The following is a 12832-nucleotide window of genomic DNA, read 5'->3' on the forward strand; positions in this document are numbered from 1 at the left end:
GTGTGTGTGTGTGTGTCTGCCTGTCTGTTTGCCTGTCTGTCTGCCTGCCTGCCTGTCTGTCTGTCTGTCTGTCTGTCTGTCTGTCTGTCTGTCTGTCTGTCTTGTTATCCCTAAGGAATGTTTAGACCAGAGATGACACAAAATCTATATGTGGTGCATTTTCTTTATGCAACATTCATATGATGAAGTTTAATGTATAAAGTATGCACAATAAGAGATTAACAGTATGTAGTAATAAAATATAAGCATTTAAACAGTGTACTGTAATAGTTACAAATATGATCTCTTAAAATATCTCAATACACGGTAATTACCCTTATGAGATGATACAGTGTCTGTGTGATGAGATTAATTTGCCATGGGTATGTATGTGGCCTTGACAAATGAAATAATGTCCTTATCAAGGGGCTGCTGATATGTTGAGGTTGTGTTTGGAGCAAAAATACAACTTCTACACTAACATTTTCATGGCAGATCAGAATGACCAGATGGATTTATTAACCAGTCTGTCATTAATGAGACTTTAAATTCCAACTTTTCTTTTTACAAGTATTTTTTTCCCCACTCCTGGGATGAAACACTAGTGAAAGCATTCCATAAACAATATGGCTGTCACCACACTTTCTGATTAGGTTGGCTATCTGCCAGTGTTCTGGGGTTTTGTTGTTTGTTGTATTCTGTGCCTGACTTTATTGTATGACCTCAGATTCCATTGCCAGACAGTACCCAGGCAAGTCTCTCCTTCTGTGCCCTGGTGCTTCCTTTGCATGTTTGTAAGTGAGACTCTTTGGGCATCTTCAAAGCCCAGTTTCAGTGCAGTTTAGACAACCAATTACTTTAACTTTGTTTGAAGTGTGGCAGCAGCTTCTTCAGTAGACCAGGTTTATCTAGTAATTTTTATAGTTTTCCATCTAACCATATTCCTGAATCTACACATTTTTCCTTCTTTTTGGGTGGTTTCCTGATGAGATCTATATAGTTCAGTATTTTCTAGTGTAACACAGTGCTAATATTTGTAACATCAACACATATAATTAGGCCTTTTCAATATTAACCAAACACTTATCACACACATCACACACTATGACCATTGCTCTTATAGGCTGAGGTAGGACAGCAAAACTAGCATCTAATTGTCTATACAAGAAACTATAAACAAAGTTGTGTGTGTGTGCACAGAAGTGTGCTTGGGGTTGAAAGGAAGGGAGAAATTATGTAGTTACATTGTAATAAAAATAAAAATTTAGCTGGCTGTGGTGGCACATACCTCTGATCCTAGCACTCTGGGAGGCAGAGGCAGGTGTATCTCTGTGAGTTCAAGACCAGCCTGGTCTACAGAGTGAGTTCAAGACCAGCCTGGTCTACAGAGTGAGTTCCAGGATAGCCAGGGCTACACAGAGAAACCCTGTCTTGAGAAACCAAGAAAAAAAATCAAAATTTACTGTTAAAATTAAGTAATAAATATATACTTTTAAAACTAGCATTAATTTAGTTTTCTTTAAAACTTTATAGTTAATAATGTATCTTAGCAACTTCATCATGTAGTAGTAAGAACTGTTTGTTTGTTTGTTTGAGGTCTCACTACAACCCTGCTGGCATTGAATGTACAGAGATCCACCAGCCTCTGTCCCCTGAGTAATGAGAATAAACATGTGTGCCATGCTTGGACCATAGATTACATTTTTGTATTATTGCTGATTTGCCAGTTACGGTTTTCTTATAATCCTTTTTGATACATTGAGTTGAGTTTTTGAAAAGATTATTGGGGGCTGGAGATATGGCTCATTAGTAATGAACACATATTGCTGTCCCGGAAAATCCCAGTTCAATTCCTAGCACCCCGATGAGGGGCTCACAACCACCTGTAATTCTAGGACATCTGGAACTTCTGGTTTCCATTAGCATGGGCACATAACACACACACACATGATTTAATTTTTGTTTTTGTTTTTGCTTTTTTTCGAGACAGGGTTTCTCTGTATAGCCCTGACTGTCCTGGAACTCACTTTGTAGACCAGGCTGGCCTCGAANTCAGAAATCCGCCTGCCTCTGCCTGATTTAAAAATTTTAAATATGTTATTTATTTACTGGGCATGTCTGTGTACATATATGTATACATGTATGTGGGTGGCCTTATTGGATCCCCTGGATCTGGGGTTTCAGAACAAAGTATGATATTACCAAAATCCAGCTTGGTGAGACCAAGGAATTTATTCTTACAAAGCACAGGATAGAGGTTACTTACAGGACCATGGATGACCCTCAGTCAGCTGTGTCATAGTAAAGTTCCATCTCATCATGAGTGGAGACCTCATGGAAGCTGCATTCTGGAATTCCACTTTTAATCAGCCTTTCACCTTTGTACATAGTCTAACATTTTCTGAGGTCACTTGGAGCTGGGGGAGGGAGTAACTGCTAGAATCCTGGGGGGGGGTCTCTTTACCATATACCCGGGCTACCACTGTATTGTTTGCTGTAGTTGCCATGGCTGACTAGGATGTGGGGAGCTGCCATACAACATCTGACACGGGGTTCCATCCGGGAACTGAACTCTAGTACTCTGAAAAAGCAGCTAATGCTCTTAGCTTTGTCTGATCCTTGTGATAGTGCCACATTGTTTTGATTACTGTGGCTTCATAGTACGTTTTGAAATGTTTATTGTTTTCTTTTTCTCCTATTGTTCCTTCATTATTGCTTTCCTTCGTGTTAAATGAAGAGTTTCTAGAGTAGTATTTGTTAATTGCCGAGGCAGTGGAGAGAGACGGGAGACAGACAGACACAGATATCTGACCTGAAACAGAGGCAGCTCACACAGCAAGGGGCAGCCCTTTCCCTCAGGAGCATGCCAGGTGAAGAAGCTGGCTGCTCTTTATAGGTGAGGACATTAAGGTCTTGGGAATTGTAACTGTTTACCCAAAGGGAGACAGACTGTCCCCAGTTGGGATTCCTTTCTTGTGCTGATGGAGAAGGCTGAGCAAGGCCACCTGCCATCTCTTAGGATACTGTCTTACTACTGAGGTGCTAGGAACAGTATTTGTAGCTGGTCTGCCTGTCTGTCTGTTCTAATTTCCTAGGGCTTGCCCTGAAGAGTATATAATTACATTGAACTTTATAGCAATCTCTTTAGGTCAGTGCCACCTTCCTTAACTTTAATAGTGTACTAAAGAACATTCACATGTCCTTCCTCTGCTATTTTGAGCTGTCACTTATGTTTTATGCAGTTGTAACTCTTTTTCTCTCATATTCTGTTCAAAAGACAGTGCGTGGTCTACATTGCCTTCTGTTTCTCTGTTGAGCTTCTCTTTTGTGTGTGGATTACTACCACCTACCTGTGTCCTACTGTGTCCGCCTGGACTCTTGAGCTTTGGTTTTAGGACTTCGTAGTAAGATAGTCTGTCAGTAATGATTCTCTGGGTCTAGGTGTGGCTCTCTTAGATTTCTACTTGGAATTCACTGAGCTTCTGGGATGTTCAGATTAATTCTGAATTCTTCTGGGATGTCAGATTTGGAAAGTTTTCAGCCATTACTGTTTCAGGTAGTTTTTGGCATTTCTCTCCTATCTGTGAATCCTATTTTGAAAATGTTGGTGTCTCTTGGACTCTGAAATCCTGTTCATTTTCCTTCTGTTCCTTAGACTAAACCTAACTTTATTTAAGTTTGCCTGATCCTGTTTCTAAATGCTGAGCTCTGCTTTTGAAAATCTCCTCTGCATTTATTACTTGGTGCACTTGCGTGTAAGCACCTGAAGAGGCCCCTTGTACTCAGTGGACATCTCCAGAGGCATCAAATCTGGAGCTAGGGTACCAGGACTGAGCTCCAGTCCTGGAGGAAGAGCACACCACTCACTCTTCAGTGCTGAGCCGGCCGCCTGGTATCTTCTCCACGTACTTTCAAGCTCCGGGACTCAGGGTCGGCTGAGAAATGACTAACTTCCATGTCTTTATTGATATTCCACTTAGGAGACTTTGGCCTCCTCATACTTTCCTAAAGGGCTTTGGTTTTCTTTAGTTTTTGAGTGAATTTTAAAATAATTGGTTTGTAGGGTTTTTTTGTTTGTTTGCTTTTTTAATAACAAGCCCTTGTCTGTACTTACATAAGGGTAGATTGTGTTCATTGCTTTCTTTCACCCATGTATGGGTCGCACTTCCTGGTTTTGTTTTGTTTTGCTTTGTTTTTAAATGCATTTTGTGGGAACTGGGAAGATGGCTTGGTGGTTGGGTACCTGTTCTGGCAGAAGACTTGGGTTTGATTCCTAGCACCACATGGTGGCTCACAAGCACCTGTAACTCCAATTCCAGAGTACACAAGATACTCAGGTGTTCTTGCAAGCAGAACAACGCTCATGCACATAAAATAAATATTTTAAAAATTACAAGAATAAATTTTGTAATCTTAGTATTGAAAGGTAGTCAGTATTGGCCAGGTAGTGGTGATACAAATCTTTAATCCTAGCAATCAGAAAGCAGAGGCAGGGGCTGGTGAGATGGCTCAGCAGGTAAGAGCACCCGACTGCTCTTCCAAAGATCCTGAGTTCAAATCCCAGCAACCACATGATGGCTCACAACCATCTGTAACGAGATCTGACTCCCTCTTCTGGAGTGTCTGAAGATAGCTACAGTGTACTTACATATAATAAATAAATAAATCTTAAAAAAATATATATTAAAAAGAAAGAAAAAGAAAGCAGAGGCAGGTGGATCTCTGTGAGTTCAAGGCTAGCCTGGGTCTCCAACAAATTCCAGGTCAACCAGGGGTACAGAGAAAGCACCCCCCCCCCCCCAAAGAACCAGAACAAGAAAGAAAGGTGTGTACTGAAAACAGCAACATGGCTGCACTGGAGATCAGGTATGATCTCTTCCTCCTCTGATTTCTGTTAGTGTTTGTTTGTTGCACTATTGGTATAGTTGTTTAATGACCCTGAAATAATTCTGTAAGTTCTGAATTCTTTGTAGAGCTAGTGAACTCTCTGTACTTGGTGAACTTAGTGGTCAGCTAATGAGTTGCCCAAGGTTTCCTTAAACACCTGGAACTACTGACTCTTCCACTGTGCTTACAAGGGCAGGGTCCTATGGAGTATGCCAGAGCTTCTGAAAGCCCTTTGGGTGTTTTGTTACTTAGCCTTTTCTTTAGTTTCCTCAGGTGTTAAAATAGTTGCCTATAATGATTTTTAACAGACACTCCCCTGAGAAAAGGCTTTTTGAAAACAACTTTACATCCAGGTGTACATGCACATACGCACCCTTTTTGTTGGTTGGATCTGCTGCTAAACACTCTTTGATAGGTTAGGTAATGCTTTTGAGATGGAGCTTTGAGAGAGCCATCTCTGTTTCGCTTCTTGTGATGGTGACTAGTACAGTGGGAATTGAGGGCAGAGAGGGGTGGGTTTAGGGCAGAGTGGGAGGTCACAAAGCTTGCTGGGTTTCTTCGTTAGCTTTCCCTGGTTACTTTCTAAGTGCAGAGTAGAATGCTGACAGATTGGGCCATGCTTCTGAAACACATATGGAAAAAGACTTAGGAATTTCTCTTAGAATTTTGCTTATTAGGTTTTTTTTTTTTTTTTTTTTTACTGCTTTTCTTTTTATATCGTCAAAAACAGTGTACTTTCCTTATGACCTTCAAGTTACTGAGATTCAGTCATACTCTGTGTTGTCCAGAAATCAACTTTTTCACTTTCTCGCCCGTCACTCCAGCATGAGTGATTGTTTCCAGTTGCCTTGTATTCCACATTAACACATTACTATGTTTGCATCTTGTTTGAATAGTACTTCTTCTAGTTTTCTCATTTAGCTCCCCCCCGAAGTGATATGTGTGAGAGAGATCTTGTATGTATTAAGATGCATTTATTTATTTATTTATTTATTTATTTATTTTTTAAGATTTATTTATTTATTATATGTAAGTACACTGTAGCTGTCTTCAGACACTCCAGAAGAGGGCNTCAGATCTTGTTANNGATGGTTGTGAGCCACCATGTGGTTGCTGGGATTTGAACTCTGGACCTTCGGAAGAGCAGTCAGGTGCTCTTACCCACTGAGCCATCTCACCAGCCCCAAGATGTATTTATTTTTAACCTTTACTTATTTCACAGCTTGAATATGTGCCAAAGCCATTTTTAAATTTTAAATTACATTATCTAACTGTCTATCTATCTATCTATCTATCTATCTATCTATCTATCTATCTATCTATGCACAGGTACACGCTATGGTGTGTGGAGGTCATTGGACAGCTTGCAGGAATTGGTTCTCTCTTTTCACCTTGTGGGTCTCTGTGATAGATCATCAGGCTTAGCAGCAGACTCATTACTGACTGAACATCTCAATTTGACCCTCTCCTATTTCTTACACTGTTACTGATTCTGAATGTCTCATCTATCTGGGTTCTTTGTGAGTAAACTTTATTATGTCCTCTATAGTACTAATAGGACCTTCTGAAAAACACTCAGTATTATCAAAGTACATGAGTCTAAGTCATCCTGTTTTCAATCTCCTCAGCTCTCAGGGATTCTTTTCAACATAAAGGATTAGTTTCTTATACTTCTAGAGAATTAAATTATTAGAATTTCTGGACTACTCATTTTTTAGCAAATTGATTTATTTCTTTTTTCTAGCCTTTTATTTATTTATTTAGCAATTATGTTTTTAGTTCTTTTTTTAAAGATTTATGTATTTATTTTATGTATGTGAGTGTACTGTAGCTGTACAGATGATTGTGAGCCTTCATGTGGTTGTTGGGAATTGAATTTTTAGGACCTCTGGTCTCTCTAGTTGGCCCTGCTTGCTCCAGCCCAAAGATTTATTATATATAAGTTCACTGTAGCTGACTTAAGATGCACCAGAAGAGGATGTCAGATCTCATTACAGGTGGTTGTGAGCCACCATGTCATTGCTGGGACTGGACTTGAACTCAGGACCTTCGTAAGAGCAGTCAGTGCTCTTACCCACTGAGCCACCTTGCCAGCCCATGATTTTAGTTCTTTTTAAATTTTCTTGGGCCTATATCAGATTTCTGCAAAGTTATAAAATGGAACTATTTAAATACATTTTTTTCCTGATTCTTTTGCTTTTTAGCTTTTTACCTTCATGTTGCATTTTTCATAAGATAGAACTCTCATTTCCCTACAAGATTTATTTTTCCTATTGATACTTGGTATCTTCCCACATGGTCTTGAGTGTGGGACTTTATGAATGGTTTTCTTGTTGCATTTCAAAGGTCTGTCTTCCACCATCTGTCAACTGAGTGAATTGACAGGTTTCCCTGACACGGTAAGGGGCTTTGGTGGGTTCTGTGTTTGAGGGGTTAGTGTTTACCTAGAGTGTGGCCGTCACACCAGCTCCTCAGAATGATGGTCAGTCTCTGAAGCAGGCTGCTTCTGCAGATCCAGCTGTTCCCTGGGCTGGCTCTAAGCTGTTCTCACACATGCTCTGTTTCTGTGCCTGCCTTCTCCTAGCCAGAGCCTCTAACTGCCAGCATGTGATGACCCCAGGCCTATGGCATCTATGCCATGTGTCGCCATTCTTTCTGTCTGTCTTCACAGATGTACTGGACACACCATCCATTCTTCCCTTCACCATCTCTTTCTGTCCTGGTGCCTCCTTTGGGGATTTATTTCATTACACTGGTTAGTTCCTGTTAGAACCATGCCCAAATTTGGAAATGAGCATCTTGTATAAAACTATTGTGAGTTTGTTAAGGTGAGTTTGTACTTGGGAAGTACCAAGACTGTATTAGGTTTTGTTTGGAAGTAGAAATTCATGGTTAGATTAATTTGGCCAATATTTGTCATGATTTGCTTATGTCTCTGGCTGTTAGAAGGTGGACAGTGAGCCTAGACTGTAATCAGCAAGACCATCCATGCAAAGACTTTAAAAGTAAATATAGAGAGGGGGTGACAGTGCCACAAGTCCCATGAGAAGTCCCAAGACAGTGCCTCTGAAGAAGTCCCATGAGAAGATACCTCCCCGAGTCTGCACTTGAACCTGGCAGTGTGGCTGTGGCAAGTACCATGTAACAGCTGGTCTTCCTAGGGCCATGTTTCCTTTAGGGCAGTCCTTCTAATACCTCCTCCCCCAAATATGCACATACATGCTTTTTCATGCACAAGCATTTTCACTGAGAAGTATCAGGTAGCATCACCATCATGTATGGTTAGCTCCCTCCCCCTTTCTAATAAAAGAAATCTTCCAAACTCTTCTCCCCTCATTTTTATTACTTTTTATATTTTACTTGCATGTATGCTTGTATCATATGCATGCCTGGTACCCAAGGAGGCTAGAAGGGGAGGTTAGATCCCCTGAGTGAGACTGGAGCTACAGATGTTTATAAATTGCCATATGGGGGCATATGTTGCAAATCAAATCTGGGCCCTTAATCACTGAATCATCTTTCCAGTTGGGGGGGGGCTCAATTTTTTGTTGATGAATATTTAAAATGCATTTAGGGGCTGGGGAGGTAGCTCATTGGTAAAATGCTTACCATGCAAATATGAGGGCCCAAGCTCAATCCTCAGAACCCTCATAAAAAGAGCAAAAACCCAGGTATGATAGGAAGTGCTAGCAATGCCTGAGTTAGAGAGACAGAGACAGGCAGATTCCTGGGGCTTGCTGGCCAGCCAGCCTAGCCCAGTTATCAAGTTCCAGGCCAGCGAGAGATACTGGCTCAAAAACAAGGTCTATGGGTGCCTGAAAAATGATATTCAAAGTTGTCTCTGGCTTTCACATGTAGGCACACACATTCACACAGTCATACACTTACCTCTTAACACATATACACAAAACTACACAGGTTTTACTATTAGAATTCATTAGCAAATAGTACTTGACTCAGAAAATTAAAAGCATCCCCCTCCCACATCTAAAATGAAGCACTTAATGAGCATCTACCAGGTAATCTCTGAATTTTAACTTTATATATCTATTAGAAAAAGAATTTAAGTTGTCCCCAAATGATTAGTATGTGCATTATACAAATACAGATTGACACCTATAGTGCAAAATTTTCAGATTAAGGAGGTGCAGCTAGTTAACATCTGGGCAAATACTCCAAAAAAGAATGAATGTAGGTTAGACAGATCACTTGATGTTTAAGGATGTTTACTACTCTTGTAGAGCACCTGGGTTCATTTCCCTGCATCCGCATCAGGTGGCTCACAACCACCTGTAACACCACATGTAGGGGCTCCAGTGCCTTCTGGCATCCACAGGTATGTGCATATAGTACACGTACATGCATCAATACACATAAAATAGTAAATCTTTTTTTGGGGGGGAAGGGGTGTTGGTTTCGAGACAGGGTTTCTCTGTGCAGCCTTGACTGTCTTGGAACTCAGCTCTGTAGATGAGGCTGGCCTTGAAGTCAGAAATCTNCCTGCCTCTGCCTCCCAAATGCTGAGATTAAAGGCATGAGCCACTGTCTTGCTAATGATAAGTCTTTTTAAAATAAGAGAAGTGAAACAAATACAAATTATATTTTCTTTTCTAATTATTGAGCTTACGGTTAGGGTTAGGGTTGTTAGGGTCAGGGTTGTTAGAGTTAATCTTTTCCTAGCACTTCCCAGTCCATTGTGGAGACATACATTCAGGGCAGGAAGAGGTATACCATGATAGCAAAGTAGATAATCCCTGCCTGCCCAGAGCAGGCTCTGAGAGGAAAAAGGTGGCTGAGACTTGGTTTTATGAAGAACCAAGTAAAAGGCTAAGCATGATGGTACATGCCTTTAATCCCACCACTCAGGCAGCAGAGCCAGGAGGATCTTAGTGAGTTCAAGGCAAGCCTAATCTATGTAGTGAGTTTTAGACCACTTAGGGCTACATAGTAAGACCCTGTCTCTAACAAACAAAACAGAAAAAAACTGAAGGAACTGGTTTTACTGTCCTGGACAAAGACCAAGCTATGATCACATTCTTTGTAGCAGCTCAGGGAAAGAAGAGGCCAACCATATTTGTCTTTTGCCAGAAAGTTTGGGTGAGCAGTTTCTAGGCACAGTGGTCCAGGGCCTTCTCCTGTCAGAGAGGGTCTTGCCACTGGCTGGCTGTGTGCCCATTGGAGAGGAGAATGGAGAGGAGATCCTCCTGGAAAGGAAGCAACATTGAGGATTTCCTCCAAAATTTTGAGCTGAGAAAGTCTAGGTAGTCACGGGGAGATGGAAGGAAGCACCCACCTCCTCCATCTTCTGCTTGCCCCCCAGCTTGAGAACCAGTCTCTGTCACTACAGAGGGAAGAAGATTTGGGTAGAAAGTCAAGTGTGGTGGAAGCTCCCTTAGGAAAATGCAGCAACATTTTCTGCTGCATTCGCTTAAGGGAGTTGAAAGATTCAGGTTGTGTACTAGCTGGTTTTGTGTGTCAACTTGACACAGTTGGAGTTATCACAGAGAAATGAGCTTCAGTTGGGGAAATGCCTCCATGAAATCCCAGCTGTGGGGCATTTTCTCAATTAGTGACCAAGTGGGGAGGGCCCATTGTGGGTGGTGCCATCCCTGGGCTGGTAGTCTTGGGTTTTATAAAAAAAAAAAAAAAAAGCAAGCCGAGCGAGCCAGGGGAAGCAAGCCAGCAAGCAACATCTCTCTATTGCCTCTGCTTCCTGACCTGCTTGAGTCCAGTCCTAACATCCTTTGGTGAAGAATAGCAATATGGAAAGTGTAAGCTGAATAAACCCTTTCCTCCCCAACTTGCTTCTTGGTCATGATGTTTGTGCAGGAATAGAAACCCTGACTAAGACAGGTTGCTTGGAATGTGGACTAGTTGGAATGCCTTCTTTCACAGAGATGCTTGGTGAGCCCAAGTGTGCACAGCTGGAATGCAGTAGCTACCACCTTCACAAGCAAGATGATTTTTCTCCTGGTGTGTTTTCAGGTCTCTGTGGCCCTTAGCAGTGGCACCATCCGAGTGGCCATGTTGGAAGAGAATGGAGAGCGTGTCCTCATGGAAGGGAAGCTCACTCACAAGATCAACACCGAGAGTTCCCTCTGGAGCCTTGAGCCGGGCAGGTGTGTTTTGGTAAGTGTGGTCACCTGTGTGCAGAGCTCCAGTCAAGGTTTTGAACCCCGTATGATGACCTTTGTCCAGGTCTTTCCAATAATCAGCGAGGTCTTTACAGTAATTGGAGCAGACTTTAATTAGTTAATCTCTTGAGTATTTGTACCCACTCCTGCTTGGACTCTATCTCCATGAGCTTTTCCATTTGTATCCTCTACCTCTACCCCTACTCCTCAGTGTCCTCACCATTCCTGGGAGCCCACTTTTCTATGGATAAAGGCAAAACCAAGTACATTACAATGAAAATGGTGAATTGTCCTAGGTCCCAGTCTGCGTTTATTAAGTTCACTAAGTAGATCTCACCTAGCATCTGGCAAGGCATGGGTTAAATAAAATTCATGAATATAACAGTGAGGTATGAATCCAAATGAGTATCAGTCAGGTCTGTGTTTATTAAGTTCACCAAGTAGATCTCACCTGGCATCTGGCAAGGCATGGGTTAAATAAAATTCATGACTATGACAGTGAGGTATGAATCCAAATGACTATCAGTCAGCAGGACACCCCACCACCACCACCACCTACACACACACACACACACACAATTGGGCTGTATGTTTGGCTAGATGTGTCTGTGGCTCGACCCACTCTGCTGTGATAGCACCCCTGCTAGTGAGGGCTGACTGCATGCTGGCACTGGAGAGGAAAATTGCAGCACACATATCTTGGACTAACTTGTTTCCTCTTTCTTCCTGCAGAGGGAACAAGTTAGGTAGGAGAGATAAAGATAAAAAGGAAACCAGTAAGTCTTTGGATGAAAAAAACCCTTCAGGCATTCTTCATATATTAACATATAAAGAAAGCATTTATTAAATTATACAAGAGGTTCTCAATGGTGGCCGGCTTCTCTGGGATATTCTAGTTGGTACTGGTGAATAAAGAAGAAAGCTCTTGAGCCCACAGTGGCTTTATCTTGGCTACACTTGTGTTTCAGAGCGAGGCATAGGCTAGGGATCGAGTGAACTGAACGCATTGCCTGTGAGAATTGGGGGTATCTTCTGCCCCATCTTGCTATCAGATCCAAAAATATAACTTACTTGCTTATGTGGAAATAACCACTTTACCTAGGCATGTGCCTAAATGCTGCCAGGTCCCTACCCTGCCCCAATTTGTCCTATGGTCTCCTAAGACCCATGTGATAGCATGTGGAGTTTTCAGAAGTGGGGCTGGATCTGGTCTGTCCTGTGTTCTGCATCTCCCAGTACCCAGTACTGATGATATCCACAGGGGCATGACCCAGGGCTCCACCAGGCTATCTATATATGTCTGATTGTTGTTCTCTTCCTCACTGGGGCACATTCCCTGGCAGAGCAGCATTCCATAGCCAGAGACAAGAGAAGTCCTGCTCTGCCTCTGAAGAGGGACTTTGGGTGTCAGCATGGTTGGATTGAATGAACTGGTAAACCATGGATGTGTCTACAAGGATGTTTCAGAGAAGAACTGCATGTGTGTCAGTGTTCTGAATGGGAAAGACCTACCTTAAATGTGGGTAGCCTAGAACCATTCGGTAGGCTGGGCCCAGATTGAGCAGGGTGTGGAAGACGAGAGACATTTCGCCTATTCCTGTCTCTCCCCTCCCAAGCAAGCATGCCTTTTGCCTTGGATATCAGACTCCAGGTTCTTTGTCCTTTCAACTGTCTGGTTTGTATGAGTGGCCTTTGTACCCTCCATATCTAATTGAGGCTATACACCATAGCTCTCTGTCTTAGTCAGGGTTTCTATTCCTGCACAAACATCATGACCAAGAAGCAAGTTGGGGAGGAAAGGGTTTATTTGGCTTACATTTCCATACTGCTGT

General features: G+C 42.0%; 1 protein-coding gene across 1 annotated transcript in view; it reads left to right on the top strand.

The window, feature by feature from the left end:
* Window positions 1-12832, top strand: part of Nudcd3 (NudC domain containing 3) — a 92083-nt gene that overhangs the window by 59784 nt on the left and 19467 nt on the right. The window contains exon 4 of the mRNA XM_021210634.2: window positions 10852-10995. Coding sequence (XP_021066293.1) covers window positions 10852-10995 — 144 coding nt within the window. The remainder of the gene's footprint in view (window positions 1-10851; window positions 10996-12832) is intronic.

This window comes from Mus pahari, chromosome 13 (genome assembly GCF_900095145.1).
Source record: "Mus pahari chromosome 13, PAHARI_EIJ_v1.1, whole genome shotgun sequence".
Lineage (NCBI taxonomy): Eukaryota > Metazoa > Chordata > Mammalia > Rodentia > Muridae > Mus > Mus pahari.